Raw genomic sequence first — 18300 nt, forward strand, 5'->3', positions numbered from 1 at the left:
CCTAGAACTTGCCGATCAGAAGGTTGGCGGTTCGAATCCCCACAACAGGGTGAGCTCCTGTTTCTCGGTCCCACCTCCTGCCAACCTAGCAGTTCGAAAGCACGTCAAAGTGCAAGTAGATAAAAAGGTACCGCTCCGGTGGGAAAGTAAACGGCGTTTCCATGCGCTGCTCTGGTTTGCCAGAAGCGTCTTAGTCCTGCTGGCCACATGACCCGGAAGCTGTGCGCCTTCTCCCTCGGCCAGTAAAGTGAGACGAGCGCCGCAACCCCAGAGCCGGCCACAACTGGACCTAATGGTCAGGGGTCTCTTTATTTTTACTCTTCTCCAAAAGGAGAGGAGAGGTGCCAGGGTCAAGACCTCTGACTGGAGTGCCTTTGTCTTGTGACCAGCAACGTGAAGCTAAGCCACAAGACAGAGGAACTCTGCATGTACCCAGAGGCACCCTTGATGATTACATTGCATGTTCAGGAGTGCCTGCATTGTTGAGCCCAGCTCATCCCTGTCTCAAATTACACCTTCAGGTGGTTGTTGTGGAATGTAGAACAGTCAAGTACAACCTTTTCCTGTTGCCTGGAATGGACACCCAGGGGAATGTGGCTCCAGGCAGGGAGAACTTCCTGTCATACCTGCTCTGGATCTTCACCCCCCCAACCCCCACCCCGTGTGTGACCAGGTAGATGGGCGTGACCCTAGCTGACCAGGTAAAAGTGCTGGCCATGCAACCATCTCTCTCTTGGCCTCTTGCTCTCCTGGCTCTTAGCCAGCTGCCAGCACATGGCTCAACCCTCACACAGGATGGAGCCCACAAGCTAAGATGTAGCTCAGACTTCTTTTCACTGTAACCACAAGATAAAGCCTGCCTTCAGATTCCTGCTGTGAACTGAATGTGAGTAGAACTTTATTCTTACTTTTAAAGAAGATTGTGCTGTGTTATTATTAGTTTAAGAGAGGAATGAAGGGGAATTTACCAGGAACAAGCCAGACTGGATTGCTTAATTAAAGGATTCTAAGTTAGTGAGGAGGGATAATATCAAAACAATATATCCTCTCCTACCATCCTTAACATTTGTCCTGTTGGGCTGGACCCCTGATAAGTTGAAAGGGGGCCTAATCCATCTAAAATGAGCTCATTGCATGCATTCTTGGAGAGGAGTCCTTTTGCTTTTTGGCTTTGCAGGGCAAAACACCCCCCCCCCCCCAAAAAGGGTTTTGTTTGTTGTGTTTCCTATATTGCAGGAGTTGGCCTTCAGGGTCCCTTCTGACTCTACAGTTCTACCATTCTATGAAATCACAACTTCCTTCCTGCTTGGCTTCACACAAGCTCCTTCCTGACCCAGATAACGTTTTTACATCTTTCAGGCACACCAACCACCTTCCCATTCAATCTGAATCAATCTCTGTCTGTCTGTCTGTCTGTCTGTCTGTCTGTCTCTCTCTCTCTCTCTCTCTCTCACACACACACACACACACACAAACACACATGTGTGTTTCACACCATGTGTGTTTAACCTTGTCTGGGGGATCACCCAGGAATTAGTGTGGGCGCCTATCCTCTTGCCCCTTTCCAGCCGCACTGCCAAGTGCTCCCCTTGCCAAGTCCAAGAGAGATCATCAGGCACCAACATCATGTATGCCAAAAGGTCAAAGGGATGCTGGCAGGAGCATGTGAGCACATGGGGGCGCAGCACAAGCCCAGACATGCATGTTGGTGGCCACCTGGCGGCTCTGGGTGTGGCCAGGACTCTGTGCCAGGGAGACCACGCAGGAAGCGACTGGGCCATACCAGCCAGATGTGCTGGGGCTTTAGAGCCCCTTTTCATAGCTGTCAAATCAAAGTGGGGGGGAGGGAGGGAGAGAGGAGTTCTAGCATCAAGCTCACAGCAGCTGGATGGAGTCCCAGGGTTGCTTGCATCTGTCCCATCCATCACAGCAGGAGGAGGGGCGTGGGCAGCTGTGAGGGCCCACCTGCCTCTGCCAGCCTCGGCTCACTTGCCCCTGAGGCCCAGGGCTCCTGGTGGCCAGAGAAGCTGCAGGCCAGTGCCCGCTGCCTTAGACTAGGATGGCTTCCAGGGATGCCCCCCCCCCCCCGCTTGCAGTCACTTGAGAGGGAGAGGGGGCCACACGCTCTTGGCCTGGAATCCTTGTCCCCAAATCCCAGGCGCTGGGTGAGTGTGAGGCTGGCACTCCTGAGTGGTGAGGCCAAAACACTCTGCACATGCTCAAGGCATGCATCCAAGATCACATATCATGCTATGGAAAACCACCTGCAAATGATGATAGTTTTCCAGTGAAGAGCCATCATAGAATTGTAAAGTTGGAAGGCATCCAAAGGGTCGTCCATGCGATGCAGGAATCATCATCATCATTTATTTATACCCCACCCATCTGTCTGGGTTTCCCCAGCCACTCTGGGCGGCTTCCAACAAAGATTAAAAATACATTAAAATGTCACATGTTAAAAACTTCCCTGAACAGGGCTGCCTTCAGATGTCTTCTAAATGTCAGGTAGGTATTTATCTTTTTGACATCTGCTGGGAGGGTGTTCCACAGGGTGGGTGTCACCACTGAGAAGGCCCTCTGCCTGGTTCCCTGTAGCTTGGCTTCTTGCAGCGAGGGAACCAGAGGAATGCCCTCGGAGCTGGACCTCAGCTTCTGGGCAGAACAATGGGGGTGGAGACGCTCCTTCAGGTCTACTGGGCCGAGGCTGAATAACAGCTAGCACCATTCTCGCCCTCCTGGGAGCCCCTGACGTGGGTGGGCCTGTGGCAGTGGAGTCACGGTGGTGGCAGAGACCCTTTTGCTGGAGGGGGTGAAGGTGTGGGAATGTTCAGGGAGGCAGGAGAGGATATATTGTTTAATTATATCCTTCCCAACTTGTGTTAACAAGTTCTACAACTTAGCAGAGTAACATTCCCCTTTTAAACTTACACAGTGGATAGGTCTTTGCCAGGCTTGCATAAGCCTCTAAAATAAGTTTCCTGGTAATTCCCCTTTTAGTCCCACTTAAAAAGAATAGACATGACAAAGTCTTGTATAAAAGTATTTAAATTAGTTTACTCACATTCTGTTCACAGAAGGATCCCAGAAGGCAGACTTAGGTTACAAAATATATACACGTGGAATCTATCCCATAAGGAGATACCGTAGTTTCTTTGTCCTTTCTTGGCTGAGAGAGCATCTCACGCTAAGGAGATGTTGCTATTTCAAGGAATGGAGTCAGAGAGAGAGATGGCTGCCTCCCCTGTGCTATTTTGTTACCTGCACAGGTGAGGTCACGCTCACCTCTCTCACATGTAGAGGAAGTTTGTCCCAGCCCAGGAGGAAACCGGAAGTTCTGACTGGCTGGTCCAGACACCCCCTTTTTATGTCCACTCTAGGAATGTTGTATTTGACTGCTCTGTGTTTCACACCCCACAGAAGGTGAGGCCTCTAGGCCAACTTCATGAAGCCCCTCCAGCTCCTCCCCAGCTTGAAGGCACCTAGCCTCTCCTGCTCCTGGCCCCAATCCCGCCCCTTCCACCACTTTCTCAGGCCATCCCCTTCCACACACCCCACCACAATCCCCGGCACAAGTTTGCTTGTTTAACCATTTAGGTAAAAAACGTAAAGGACCCCCGATGGTTAAGTCCAGTGGAAGGCAACTATGGGGTGTGGCCTTCATCTCGCTTTTCAGGCCAGGGAGCCGGCGTTTGTCCACAGACAGCTTTCCCGGTCATGTGGCCAGCAGGACTAAACCGCTTTTGGCGCAACAGGACACCGTGATGTAACCAAATTGCCCAGAAATGCCGTTTACCTTCCCGCCGGAGCGGTACCTATTTATCTACTTGCACTAGTGTGCTTTCGAACTGCTAGGTTGGCAGAAGCTGGGACGGAGCAACGGGAGCTCACCTAGTCCCGCGGATTAGAACTGCTGACCTTCTGACCGGCAAGCCCAGCGCCACCCGCTCCCCTTTACACCTTGCCCGCCTTCCAGCTCCAACGGGGCATCCACACTTAGCCTAAAACTAAGGCGACAAATAATATCGTTTATATACAATTAAATCAAGAGCCATCGTTTTAAAACGTCCTGATCCAGGGGCCCCTCCTCGGCCTCTTGGTCTCCGCAAGGCGCTCCTCCGTTCACTTAAGTAGCTGCAGAGCCCAGCTAGTCCTCGCGCTCTTGACAACTGAGATTAGCACACGCGCACGCGCGCGCAGAAACACACGCATCTAAAGGCCTGGGATGGAGCTGTTCGCCCCACGAGCACATTCTTCTCCATCACTTAACTCAATTTCCCTGTCAACGCCCCCGATAAGCTGGGAGTGGGGGCGGGGGGGGGAGGAAGATGCTGAAGGAGAACCGGGGAGGGGGAAGAGACGCAAGACCTGCTGAGAATGAGCTGGGGGTCTGCAAGGATCCCCCTCTGCAGCAATTTCCTGGTGCGTGTCACAGGGCATTATGCGAGACGGTGTGCAGGGCGGCGGGGGGGGGGGAGTCTGTACGAGGCCTGGAGCGGGGAGGAACCAGGGAGGGCAGGAGGAGCATTTGCCTCTACTTGCAGGTTGAAGTGTCCCTGCGAACACGCCCCGAGTCCCTGTATAACGCTCCCTCTCAGGCTGAGCCAGGGCAGCCAAGACGCCTCTTTCTTCCAGAGGTTGCGCCCCGCCTTAGTCTGCTGCAGGGGAGGGTCTTCATTATGGCACCAGGCTTTCATGCAATCGCGGGATTGCAGAGTTGGAAGGGTCCCAAACGGTCATCTAGTCCAACCCCCTGCAACGGAGGTTTTGTGTGCTTCCGATGCGTCGGGTGGGGCCTTAAAGACTCCCCGCTGTGTTGTGGCCTCCCCTGCAGCGGCGAGACAGAAGCCAGAGGGAGGCGCGGACGCTTTGGAGGAAAGTGGCTCGTCTGTCGACTGAGGTCCTGCGTCTCAGCGAGACTTCCTGGTCAGAGCGCTGGGCTAAGACCGGAGGAACCGCGGCTCAAAAGCAGCTACGAAGCTCTGGGTGACCAAGAGACAGTCACTGTTTCTTAGCCTAACCTCCCTCACAGGGTTGTTGTAAGGAGAAAACAGAGGGAGGTGGGCAGCACTGAGCTATTTGGACCACAGCTGAGAGCCCGTGTGGCATGATGGCTAGAGAGACTTTGGAGTCAGACACCATCGCTTCGCCCTAACCCCCTCACAGGGTTGTTGTGAGGAAAAGAACCGCGGAACCACCTTGAGCTCCTTGGAATTTAGAGGTGTATATAAATGTAGTAAGTACATAAATAAAATAATAACAACAATAGTCTGGGAGAACTGTGGATCTGGCCCTGTGACGGGTGCCAGACGATGCCCGTTCCTCATTCGTAAGAAGTCGATCTCTTAGTGCGGCAGCGCTGTCCTCGGGAACTCCCTGCCGATTGACAGCAGGCAGGCTCCTTCCCTGCGCTCTTCTCTGCGCCTGCTAAACGCATCCTTGCTTAGACAAACCTACTCAGGTAAAATGTTGGTGTTTGTTTTCTTCTGATTTTAGTTTATGGGTGGTTTTAATTTTTCGAATGTTGCTTATAACTGTTTTTATCGATAATTTTATTTTTCGTTCTTTTTATAAACCACTTTGAGGCTTTTTACAATCAAGCAGAGTATAATTTCAAGCAAACAAACAAACCCGTTTCCTTTGCTGTAGGGCTAGCAAAGAGGCAACCCCGGGCGAGCTGGACTTTCGCTGTGGCTTAGAAATCTTTCCTGGGCCTGCCTTCCCCAGAGCGCCTCCCCTGGGCTGTCCCTGAGGAGTCCCGAGTCAAATCCTGCGCGCCACCCGCGTCCACAGCTCTCCTCCCGCAGAGGCGCCGAGGGAAGTTCGGGCGCTGGACTGGGAGGCGGCGAGGGACGGGTTGTCAGTGCTAAGGAGGGAGATAAGACGGCTAAGAGGAGCTCTGTGGAACCAGGGACAGAAGGGATCGGGGCCACCGGCAAACAGGCCTCGACCCACTGGGCAAGGGCCCCTCGCCAGCCTCCAAGGCCCCATGCAGCAAACAGACGCGCGCCGTCGGAGAAATGATCTATCCGACGTGCGCCAGGCAGCCCTTCCAGGCCTCTGGCTTCGCTCGCGGATAAAAACTCTCTTAGTCCGCCTTGTCAACCAAGACGCTCCAAGCGCCAACATTTTAAAATCAGCAACGTTAAAAACAGACAAACGAAAACCAATAAAGGCGCTAAAGCAGAGAGGCGAAACCCTGATGGAATCCGGGAGAGCAGCTTGCGCGTAAACCGCCAAAGGAGGGGATGGATCTGGTCGCGGCGCCCAGACGAGAAAGGCCCTGCTGCGCCCGGCCATGCGTCGCCCTGCGGAAACGGCGAGAGGCTCAGAATGGCCAGACATGTCCGACTGCAGCCGGGGAGGTGGCCGGGAGGGAGCCGGCGACTGCAGGCCGCTGAGCAAGTAGCCAGCCCGGCAACCCCGCGTTTCTCTCTCTCGCATTTGTTGCAAACGTCCGCACGTCTTTTCGGCAACGATAAAGTGGCGCACGGCTGGCGAGGCGAAGCGGGAGCTAGGGCGACTTGTAGACTTTGCGCTTGGGGTGGCTTTACCTTGAACGAGATTTTGGGGTGCGCCTGCTCTTCCCTGCTCCCTCCCCCTTCAGAGAGGACAGGAGGCAGCGGGGATCGGGAACCCCGGCTGCGGGCTCCCTCCTTCCTGGCTCCGCGTCAAAACTCCGCCGCCCGCGGGACTTTCGCACCTCCCTTCCTCGCCAGATGGAGCGCCTCTCTTCCCCAGTCTCGGGTCAGCGGCCTTCCACTCTCCTCGCTCCGCATCGGGATCTCCAGGAACCCGCTTCTGCGGCAACAGATGCAAATAAAAATAGCGTTTGCCTTTCAGAACTGATGCGGCGCTTCTCTGCGCCAGGAGCCGCCTCGCCTTCCGCGCAGTGTAAGCCGCTTGATGGGGCTTGGCCGGTTCTTCCGCATCCAGTGCGCTTCTGGCTGAAGAAGCATTTTGACGGTATTCTGACCGTCACCCACCCGCTCGGAGAAGTCTTGGGATCGGAGCCTTTGGCGGCCAGAAGAGATGCGCCTTCCAGCTGCCGCCGGTCTCGCTCAGGGACTCTCGGAAGGCAGGAGGAAGGAGCAGGCGAGGGAAGGCCCGGCGCGTTTTCACTCCTGCGGCTGAGCGCGGGTCTTGAGAGAGGGGAGAACTATGGAAAGGAAAAGCAATTAAGAAAGGGCGAAAGGGAGAAAGTCCGGCCGGCGGGGCTTGCCAGACTCCGCGCGGCTTCGCTGAAATCCCGGAGCAAAGCGGAGCCGGTGAGGCAGACCCGCTTGGAAGGAACCCGCGAGGGGCGGCGAGGGAGGCTCCCCTGGCGCGAGAGATTGGGGGGGTCCTCTCTTTCCAAAGGCTCCTCCCGCCCCTGTTTTCCAGAAATATAAGGGAGTTTCGCCTGTTGGGAAAGGAAGGGGAGCCCCTTCGGGATCGACTCCGGAATGGACGGAGGCCGGAACCTGGATCGCCCCGCCCGGGAGACAATGCCCCGTCCTCCCGCTCACTCTTGCGGTGCCTTCACACCGAATTCAGCCCCCTCCCCGGTTCCGATCCCAATTATTTTCAGTCCCATCCTCCCAAATTTCATTTTCCAGGCTCCCCTCCCTCAGCAAAAGCAGATGAGGCGACGCGCTGGGGATTGTCCCGACATGAAAGTCACCATCTGGCGGAGCGCTCTCCCGATCCGCCGCCCGCCCGCCCGCGCGGCTGTGGCCATGGCGGGCTCCATCCGCTCCTAATCGCTCGTGTAAACGGCCCATCTATCACGGCGAGCGGGGATTAAAGGCCCCCGAGCGGAGGGGCGCGCAGCCCGCCAGGCGCTGAGTGACAGCTGCGCTTAACCACTTCGGCTCCGGGATGGGGCAAAACTTTTAACAGGGCGGGGGGGACTATAGAGGGGGGGCTCTAAGGCAAGAAGCGAATTTATTCGGGGTGGAAGTCTTGGGTCCGCGGGAGGAGCATCCTCACCTGCTCTAAGCGCTGGGCCTGATCCCAACCATGGGGGGGGGGATCTTTGGGCAGAGGAGCCCCACCACCACACTGCATTGCACCCCCCAATACCGAGGTAATTCTACGCGGGGAGCTCCTGCTCTCATTCTGGGGTTTTGGGGGTGCGTGGCTTTGCGCGAGACGGTTACAAAGAGGAACCTCTCCGCCGGCGGGCTTTCCTTGATGCTGCCTCAATGATCTCCGAGAGACCTTTCTCCGACGTGAAATGGCGCCGAAGGGTGGTTTGGGGGCTGGCCAAGCCTGGAGCCCGTCTCCAGGTTTCTTGGGGGGGGGGGTTCGGGCAAAAGGAGCGGAACCTCAGCCACAGACCATCTAGGCGTTCCGACAGCCCGGGCAGGATCGGGGCCGATTCCCCTTTGAAGGCTGGGCCGAGAAGAAAAGGCAACCGGGAAAATGGCGGGGGATGTCCTGCCTTATTCGGGTTGCAGCTGACAATTTTATTTCTTTAATTTTTAAAAAGGGTTTTCCAAACCCTTACAGCTCTAGAAAGAGCGTGCCGCATCCTCTTACCTGACAGGTTCCTTCTAACTTTCCAAATATTTATCTTCTATAGGTTTCCTTTGTTCTGTGTTAACCTAAAACAAGCAAAAGATTACATAAGGGACCAAAAGACGATAGAGGGGTGGAAGGCGGCTCCATCCGACCCCTTTGCAACCGGGAAGGGGCTGGCCCGGCTTGGGGCTCTCCTGGGCTGGCCCTGAGCAGCCACGACCCGGCCCCCAGCGCCTTTCTCAGGCCCGGGCAGGGCAGGACGCCGCCTGCGCCTCACACCTGCTGTTCCACCCGGCCGTCAGGACGCGGGGTCGCGCAGCGGGGTCCGCGGGACTGGGAAACAGGGCGCCGGAACCTCGTTCACAGATCAGGCCCGCAACTCCTCCGCCCGACACGCGAGGAGGCTGGGCCTTCAGTGCCTCCGCCGGCGAGCAGGGAAGCTCAGAGACCCTCCTGCCCCAGGCCGGTAAGCTGAACGTCTGTCTAGAGACTCTAGTCTAGACGGTGTTCTTGCGGGGCGGCGATTATCATGCGAAGGAGCGTTCTGCCCCGCGGAGGTTGTACCTTCCCGTTACAAATCCAGGGCCACTTTTATCCTCATGAATGTTGTGAAGGGAATGGGAAACAAAAGGCGACTTCTGGATTTTGCGGGGTTTCTGGCTAACAGGCGTCTTATGGTCGCCTTTCACGGTGATTGAAGGAGCAGGCAACGGGGCTGCTGGCTCTGAGATGCGGGGGGGGGGGGAATGGCTTTGCCGTGTCTCGTGTGAACGCACCTGCCCTTTCCCCCTTCTTTCCTCCGGCCTCTTCTGGCCTTCGCTGTGGGCAGAGACTATGGCTCGTAGGACGAACGACTCTCGTAGGACTTTCCCAGATACCGCGCGCCCACACCGAAGAAGATGCTATGGAGTGGATTGGGGCGAAGAAGGTGGTGGAAGTCGGTCGCCGGGCGGTGCGGAAGGCGAGCGGAATGCGGACGGCCCGTGGCCAGCGCTGCGGCTTCTCCTGGGCCTTTCGCGCTTCCTCCGGAGGTGTGAGATGGCTCTGGGATATATTGATGTCCATGTTCCGTTTCTCTTCCGCCCATTGGCGAAGTCCTCCGGGCAGAGGTTGGGTGGCCATCTGTCCAGGATTCTTTAGTTGCGCTTCCTGGATTGCAAGGGGTTAGACTAGATGGCCCACGGAGGTCCCTCCCAACTCTCCAATTATATGATTGTGCGCCTACATTTGGGGTCTAGATGGGAGGGAAGGGATTTTCCTGCCCTCCCCCACCCCGTAACCTTCAGAGATGCCGCCCCCATTCCCTCTTTTTCTTCTGCTTGCGCCGTGGGCTTTCCCGGGGGTCTTGTGCCTTCTTCCGGCCGAGTCCGACCGGCTACAGGGGGCCCTCGGTGCGCGTCCACCGGGAGCCCTTTGCGCGCAGGCGGACCCGAGGTTTGGACAGGACAGGCCTGGCCTCTCAGCAGCTGGCTGTGGAGGGGGACAGGCTGGGAGGGAGGGAAGGAGGGGGGGTTTACAAGCGTGCGGGATCATGGAGCTATTTGTATGAGGCTTTTACGGCCGGTCCGGGCAGTGAAACTCAAAACCTGCCCAAAGCCCCGCGCTGCGGGCCTTAATCACTCCCAGACGCGGCGCTTTTATGGGCCATTTAGAACTGGGGAGGCTATAAAACTCCAGGCAGTCGAGGGGGGGTTAGAATAGTCGGGGTGCATCCTGGAGGGGAGTAGGGAACCCCATGGAGGCCCCTCTCTCCGGAGAGGCCGGGCTAGCCGTCGGGGGGAGGTCGGGGCCGCCCAGCCTGTCTACAGACTCCCCTCCCCAGCAGGCGGCCCGCGGGGGGCTTTGAAATGCTCTTTACAGCGCTTGGGGGGGGAGCCGCTTTTTATGGCTCCCTTTACGGGGATGTTGCACGTCTGCCTTGCATTAGCGGCGGGGGTGGCGAAGGGGCCTAGCGGAGCGCCCAGCTGGGCCGCAGGCGGCGAGGCAAGCAGCCGGAGGGCCCGATCCACCAGAGACCCTGGGACGCCGCCGAAGCCGCCCTGCACCTCGGGGAAGAACCGGAGGGTGGAGGGCCGGAAAGGGGGAAGAAGACCCTAAGCTGGCCTCGATGGGTGGGGAAGGAGGGCCCGGAGGGCACACAGGGAGACGCGAGGGGCAAACCTGGAGCGGAGGCAGCGGCTCCTCTGGGCAGCGTCTCCGATCCTACGGGCCACGCACGTCAAGGACGCCCGCTGAACAAGCCGGAGCCGGCGCTGAGCGAGAGGGGAACCTGAGGGTGCCCAAGATAATAATGGCAGTAATAGCACGAATAATAGTACTACTACGAAGAGTACTACTGATAGTACCACTACCAATAGTAACAACAGTAACAACAATAGTCATAGTGATAATAACAAAGCACATCTTCAACAACAACAGCAGCAAGTAAATTCCGTGCGTCCGCGGAGGAGAGCGTGGAGTGGCTCTGGCGGGGTGCGAAGCCTGCCTTTCTCTTCCTTCCTTTCCCTTACGCCAAGCGGAGGAAAACCCTCCGTGGCTCTCTCGGCTCTGGAGGAAGAGAAACCTCTCCCCGAAGTCCCCGCGGGGCTATTTCGAGGCCGCCAAGCTGGTGAAGGCGCTGCAATTGTGCGTAATTGCGCGGCGAGGTAAAACCAGAGTCCCGAGAACAATAAGCGAGGCTGCCACAAACCCCCGCGGGGCATTTAGCTGGAGGGTCGCCGCCGCCCGAAGGAGAAGCAGCCGGAGGGCCCCGCAAGAACCCGGCGCTTCTCCTGCTCGGAAGAATCCTCGCCGCAGAAGGGCGACTGGCGATTAGGCACTGCACTCGAGGGAGGGTGACTATCTCTCCAGAGGGGAAGGCCGCAAAGGGCGCCCCACATGCTGGTCAAGGAAGGCTCCCCTCCTCCAAAGCAGACCCGATCCAGGCGGCTCCATAAAGCTCCTGGAGAGAGGCGGGGGGGGGGGCGCGGGAAGAGACAATGCCCAAACTCAGGGGGCTCCTTGAGCAGAGACACTTGCGGCAGCTTAAGACAATTGCCAGAGATGAGCCCCGAAGGGGGAGGCAGGGTCCTCTATCGCCCACCCCAGCTGCCCTTCTTGTATCTACAGCCAGTTTGGCAGGGGGCGGTGGAAGGGTCTGGAAGGAGCGGGGACCACCGCGGAGCACACATACCGGGAGCTGGAGAGGCGAGGCCCAGCGCGATAAGCCGAGCAGGGGCCAGCCCGGAAGGCGCTGCTTCACAGCCCAAGCTGTCCTCGGCTTGGGGAGCCGGAGAAGCTGTCGGGTCAGGGCCCTGGCGCAGGCCTAGCCGCTCCCGCGACGCCTCTTTGCTCCCGGGATCGGGGCCGCCAGCTCAGCGGTGGAGCCGAGGGAGCCCCCAGGCAGGCCTGCGAGCAAAGGCAGAGCCGTCGGGCGGTGGCCGCTTCTGCAAGGCGGCCGGAGAAGCGGGGACCCCCTCCCCTCCCCGCGTCCCCCCCACTCACTCCCCCCTCTGAAACTTTGCTAACACTTCCGCGCTGGCTCCTCCTACCCGGGTGCCCAATTGATGGCCCTGCCTGTGCGTCTTTAAGGCTGGAGCGCCCGGGCGGACTTGGCTAGGACTGAACGGGCTCACCAGCGGCCAGAGGCGAGGAAGACCCGACGGGACGCCCCCTCCCCAAGCCGCGCCGGGCGAGGCCGGGCAGGGGGATGGGCCGGGGGGGCCCTTGTGCGGCGCCGCTCTACTCTTAGGCCCGGATCCAGCGGGCAGCGGGGCGGGGGGGCGAGAGAAGAGGAGCTTCCGTGCTCAAAGCTGGAGGGGGCGGCTCAGAGCGGCTGGCGCGCAGAGATAACAACGCCGGGGGATCTGCAGCAGCAGCAGCAGCAGCAGCACCATGACCCCAAGGGGGTGCTGAGCCCCATCCCTGCTCCAGGAGAAGCTGGGGGGCTCCCTCCCCCTCCCTCCCGCCTCCCTCCCGCGGGCCATGACCTCCGCTAAGGAAGGGAAGGCGGCCCCCGCGCTGCCTCAGCCGGCCACCGAGGAGCGGCGCCGGAGCCCGCTGGACCAGCTGCCGCCGCCCGCCAACTCCAACAAGCCGCTGACCCCCTTCAGCATCGAGGACATCCTCAGCAAGCCCTCGGCGCGCAAAGCCCCCGCCGCCCGCCTGCTGGACAAGGTCGCCGGCTCGGCCGGACCTCCCCGCAACGGCGTGCCCGCGCCCGCCTCTCCGCTCTGCGCCCTCGAGGAGCTGGCCAGCAAGACCTTCAAGGGGCTCGAGGTGAACGTGCTTCAGGCGGCCGAAGGTAAGGGGTCGGGGCGAGCGGGAGAGGAGAGGCGGTGGCGGGGTGGCGGCGGAGGGCCGCGCTTGCCTCTTCCGCTCCGAGGGGTGACCTCCGAGGGGGCTCTCGGCCACGGGGCTTGGGCAGGCTCGGTAACGAGGCGGCACCCGGGGGCCATCTTCCCACAAATGATGCAGCGAAGCCAAGGAAGCGGCGGCCCTTCCCCTGTCCGGAGATTTCTCGGGCAAAGCGAAGGGCGAGGCTCGGACCCTCCTCCGCGCTTTGGGAAGCCCAGGAGCCGCCTCCGGGGCTGGCGGGTGTCCCAAGGAGCCGCCGCTGCCCTCGCTTCCCCGAGAAAAGCGCGGAGCTCCCGGAGGCGAGGAAGAGACTCATCCGCCGCTTTCCTTCGGAAATCCTGATGCGGAGGTCTAGCGGCGTCGGAGGCGAAGGGCTGGTCCGCCCAGCCCTCTTCCCACAGGGTCCCCCCAACGCCAACGCCGCTTCCTCCCCTTTGGCCTTTCTAATCATTTTTTTCCTGCCCCGCAAGAATCCGCAGCCGGTTAAGTCAATATTATGTCAGCGGCCTGGATTTGTTTATCTGTCCCGCTGGCTCCACTTGACGGGCAGAGTCAGTCCAGACCGCGAACCGACACACAAACCGCCTGCGCTCCGAGGACAGCAAATGGCTGCCGCGTTGGTTCTTTCAAAACTAGACCGTTTTCTCTCTTTCGGTCCCGCCCGACGAGAAAGAAAAATGCCACCGGCCTAAACGGCGCGAATTCGTTTCTGGCGGGTGCGCAAGTTCGTGGCGGCGGCTGGGTTCGTTTGCCGCGCGCGATAGTTTCTCCTTGCTGGGTTTCACACGACTGCGATTTAATTCTGCCTTCTGCTTCTGTAAAGTGACCCCCCCTCCCGCCCCTGCAACACACCGAGAGACGCTCTCTATTCAAATTAGCCGAAGGATGAACGCCGAAAAACGGCCCCGAATCACGTTAAACCACAAAGGGAAACGCGCTAGTTTCTTCGGGGCCGTTTGCTCCGATGTCCAGGAGAGAAATCCGGGAGCCGAGCCTGTTGGAGAACGGCCGGATAATCGAAGTGGGCACAGCCCTGCCCGGACCCCCATCCCACAAAAAACCCCGCCATTTAACATCCGGTTCCTCAAAGAATTCCACCACCCCTCTTTTTAAAAAAATGTTGCTGAAGAGACAACATTTCGCCTCCACTTTTCCGGGGAGCTGGACCTTTCAGTTGTCGCCGCGGCTCAAAACCTTTCAGGCCGAGCAAGCAATTTTCCGCCAGAACCCCGAATTCGGGAAGGTTGTTCCTGGCTGAGCCACACTTCGCAATAGTCAGCCCCCCAACTGCGCCCTGGGCAAAAAGCGAGTGAAGGCCCCGGACTCTCCTTCTCAACGCTTCTTAAAGGTACCCAAAGAGCCACGTGGAGAGTCACAATCGGACATTACGTAATTGGTTCAAATTAATTATATTAAATCATATTCTTTATATTTTACAATTTCCCGTATTTCTTGGGTGGATGTTCCTCGCCAGTCTTTCAGCTTAAATTGCTTGCAATTCCGCAAAACCATATTTCAACTTAATATAAATATGAGGGAGCATGTTTCAGACGCCTCTCTCCCCGCGCCAAAATGGCTAATATTTGAGTTCCTTTTTTCCCAAGGAACCCGGGAAACTCTCTTTTTTTCCTGCGTTGTGAAATTAGCCGGACCTCACCAGGTCTCGTTCGGCGCCCTTCGGGCAAAATTCTGACTAGCCAAGGGCGAGGGAGGCGGCGGGTGTTTTTCTTCTAATCGTGAAACAACAGAGCTTAGGAAAGCGTCACTTGTGAATGGTGGGGTGGAAAATGGGACAGAAAGAGAATTTAAACCCATTTCAAATCCAGACTTGTTGCTCTTTTTTTCAGGGCGCTTTCAGTTTAATACGTTTTTGCATTTTCCGCAGCTGAATTGCAAATCATGTGTCGGAACAGAATCTCAATAAATTAAATTGAAATTAAATTCCGGCGCATGGAAATGGGTTTACTTTCTCTTTCTGTCCCACTTTCCACCCCACCATTCACAAGTGACGCTTTTCTAAGGTATTCGCAGGGCGCTCAAACAGTTCACGTGTACAAATTCGGATTTCAGACCCGGGAAAGGGAAAATTGAGCAGCATTTGCGAAAATAGCCGACAGAGGAAAGCAGGATTTGAGCGCGCCATTAGTGTAAAGGGGACATTAGTTTGGATGAGCCCATCCTGAAGAGAAGGGCCTGATCCTGTGGATTCACCAGAACGGATTAATTCTGCGAGAGGTAATAGGGCTTCCCGGAGGGGTCCGGCTTCTCTGCTGTGGGCCGAATCGTTTTAATTCTAGACGAGGCCCTCGCGCGGGCTCAACCGCAGCCTGGTCTCGGGCAGGTCCCGGGTCTCGTCACTCCCCCGGCCTGAAGGTCCTCGTCCGGGACCAGAGAAGACCTCTTGTCCTTCGGCGGCGGTCGGGGGGGGAGGCAGAGGGTTGCCCCGCCAGCAGCTGAGGTCAAGGGTCCCGCACTTCGGAACAGCCATTTGGTTTCATTACTGCCTCTTGCGCGCCTTTCTCAGAGGTGGAAAGGAGAAAGGGGAAAAGAGAAGCAGGAGACTTTCGCTCTCCTTTCCCATCACACAGTCAGGACGAAGAAAGAAAGAATCACTGCTAAGCGGTGGTTGTTTATTATTATTATTATTATTATTATTATTATTATTATTATTATTATTATTAATTATATTGCTATTATTATCCCCACCCTCACTTCAGGATAAAAGTGTAGCAATTATTCCTTGATCTGGAATTTTGTTCCAAATTTTAGTTTGGTGCCAAGCGTAAATCTCTCTCTCTCTCTCTCTCTCTCTCTGCCCCCCCCCCCCCGCCAGCCCAGTTCTTTGGGACAAAGGTCGGCGCCTTGACCGCCTTTTTACTTCGTTGTGCGAGCAAATGGCCGGGGCTTCCCAGAGTCTGGTTTTCAACAAAATGTTATCAAGGCCTTTGAACAAGGGCGGCCGCCCAGCACAGTCCCTCTTTGTGCTCCTTCACTCGCCCTTCCATCCCCACGAGACCTGGGTCCGCCTGACTGAATGGGGAGAGAGGGGAGGCCGTCGGTTTTCCAAGATGCTCCGCGTCCCGCTAGCACCCTGGGCTTCCCGCTCGGCGCTTCAGCCTCGGGGCGGGGAGGCTAAGCTAGAAGTCGCCCGTCGTTCTCCGGGCGCCCCCACCGCACTCGCTGGGTTTCGGTTACCGTCGGGTCTTTGCCCTGCGGCCAGTTTCACGCTTTCCTGCGCCCAAGGGGAAGAGGTCTCTCCCGACCCCAGCAGAAGGGATAGCGAGAGGCCTTGCCAGGCCTCCAGGCAGAGGAAGCGGCCCTTCCAGCCCTGGTGGGGTAGCTCTGGAGTCCCCCCGACGGCTGCAGGTTCTTTGGCGACTCCAGACTGGGCAGGGCAGGTGCGGGATGGGGGGCGCTGGCCCTTATGCCCGGCGGGGGCGGCTGACCGCGAATCCTTCTCATCTGCCTCCCTCTGCAGGCCGGGACCCGCTGGGCGCCTTCGGGCCGCGGCAGCAGTCGAAGAAGCGTCGGAAGTCGCGCACGGCCTTCACCAACCACCAGATCTACGAGCTGGAGAAGCGCTTCCTCTACCAGAAGTACCTGTCGCCCGCCGACCGGGACCACATCGCGGCGCAGCTGGGCCTCAGCAACGCGCAGGTCATCACCTGGTTCCAGAACCGGCGCGCCAAGCTGAAGCGGGACTTGGAGGAGATGAAGGCCGACGTCGAGTCGCTCAAGAAGCTGCCCCCGGCCGCCCTGGAGAAGCTGGCCAGCATGCCCGAACTGGAGCCCCAGGCCCAGCCTGCCCGGGCCCGCGGGGGCAGCCTGCCCCGCGCCTCGCCCCCGTCTTCGCCCGGCGCCTCGCTCCGCGCCACGGACCCCTTCTCCGACGGCGAGGACGACGACGACGAGGAGGAGGGCGAGGACGAGGACGAGGAGATCGACGTGGGGGACTGAGAGCCTCGCGCGGGGCCAGCCCGCTCCCCCAGCATCGAACCAAGGGACGGGGGGTTGAACCGTGGGACCCCTTACCTCCCTCTCTTCCTCCCGCCGCACCGCCAGCAAAGGGGCTTGAGAGGGCGCCCCAGCCCAAGAACAGAGAGGCCCCACTTTCGACGTCCTGCACCCCAATTCCCTGACGCCCCAGGATTCCATTCAACCCGCTTTCCCTCCATCTTTATCCGCCCTCCCCGTCCATTCACCCCTTGCCCCGTCCCCGCCCTGCATGTCGTCCATGCGTTGCCTGCACCTCAGACCCACCCGCGTTATTCTGGCCCCAGCTGACCCCACCCCGTCCTCCTTCTTCGGTCACTGGCGTGGAAGATTTGGTGCAATTTCTTTTTCTAAAAAATCAATTAATTTTATTATTATCATTATTTTTCAATCGTGGTTTGGTCCCTGCTGTGATCTCGATTCCTCCCCCCCGCCCCGTCCCCGTGTCCTTGCTGTTTGCCTTTCCTCCATGAGTCCAGACTGGGACACCCACCCGGAGGAAACAGGGGACTGTGGTAGGGGGGGCGTGTATTATGGGAAGGCCGCATTTAGCACATTCCAAAAGGGGCCCCCCGACGGCTGGGCCTGGAGCTCTGGCGACTCCGCGAGGAACCACCCCTCTAGGGAAGGGGGGCTGCCTTCCCTCCCAATTTGGGGTGGGGGCAGCTCCCCCAGCCTTTCGCGCACCCCCACCCCACCCTCAGTTCTCCGGTTCTCTCGGTCGTGTGTGCGTGTATATATTTTGAATAAAAGGACACAACAGACGACGCTGCCAGCTTACGAAGAACTGGGGCGGGTGGGGGGCACTGGGGGGGGGGTCCGGGCGGAGAGGGAGCCGGGAGCCTGAGACGCAAACTTTCAAGGGAAAGGCCGACTGAGGAACCGGGCAGTCCCGGAGCCAGGAAGGCGCGGCCGGAAGGTGGGCGAGGGCGGCGAGGCATGAGAAAACGGGAGCGTCTCCCCTCACCATCAACCCTCGACGGATCTCCTGCGGAGAAGACGCTCCCACGAGTGGAGGGGAGTCGCCTCAGAGACACCCCCCAGAAGTCTGTCTCAAGCACAAAAAGAGTGGTTGGGGACGGGGCCCCCGCAGGGGACTTGCCGCTAAATCCAGGGGCTTCGGGTTTTTGGAACAGGGGTGGTAATTGTCAATTTGGGAGGGGTTCCTGAGGGTCATCCAGTCCACCCCCCCCGTAAGGCAGAAACAGCAGCTATAGCATCCCTGACAGACGGCCGTCCAACCGAGGAGAGTCCGCCACCTTTTCCCACTGACCTTGGGGCTCGCAGTTTCCCGTTGCTTCTGGGTTAGGGGTGTTTTCAACCGGGAATACCTTGTGTGAGTCAGAGGCGAGGGGGGGGGGCAGAAAGGCGGCACAAAATGTTCCGAACTCAAAAGAAGACCGCTAGGATCGGCCTGCGCCGAAGGGAAGGCTTATATGCGACGTCGCCCAGCGCGCCTGCCCATGTGCA

General features: G+C 58.4%; 1 protein-coding gene and 1 long non-coding RNA gene across 3 annotated transcripts; one reads left to right on the top strand and one right to left on the bottom strand.

The window, feature by feature from the left end:
* Positions 1-5344: 5344 nt before the first annotated feature.
* On the bottom strand, positions 5345-11791 carry LOC309377863. The gene is made up of 4 exons (XR_014171741.1): positions 11675-11791; positions 10663-10771; positions 8521-8585; positions 5345-7156 (listed from the first exon to the last, which is right to left on the bottom strand). It is a non-coding gene; the product is annotated as an uncharacterized lncRNA (long non-coding RNA).
* On the top strand, positions 9668-17594 carry LBX2 (ladybird homeobox 2). 2 transcript variants are annotated; one of them, XM_081925418.1, is made up of 2 exons: positions 9668-9936; positions 16316-17594. In XM_081925418.1, exons 1-2 carry the CDS (start codon positions 9741-9743, stop codon positions 16792-16794), a joined length of 675 nt encoding a protein of 224 aa, XP_081781544.1. In that variant the 5' UTR covers positions 9668-9740; the 3' UTR covers positions 16795-17594. The 2 variants fall into 2 exon arrangements, with proteins under 2 accessions (XP_081781544.1, XP_081781543.1); XM_081925417.1 differs by lacking the exon at positions 9668-9936 and adding an exon at positions 12020-12784.
* The last annotated feature ends 706 nt before the right edge of the window (positions 17595-18300 follow it).

The sequence above is a fragment of the Podarcis melisellensis genome (assembly GCF_964234715.1).
Source record: "Podarcis melisellensis genome assembly, chromosome: 9".
NCBI lineage: Eukaryota > Metazoa > Chordata > Lepidosauria > Squamata > Lacertidae > Podarcis > Podarcis melisellensis.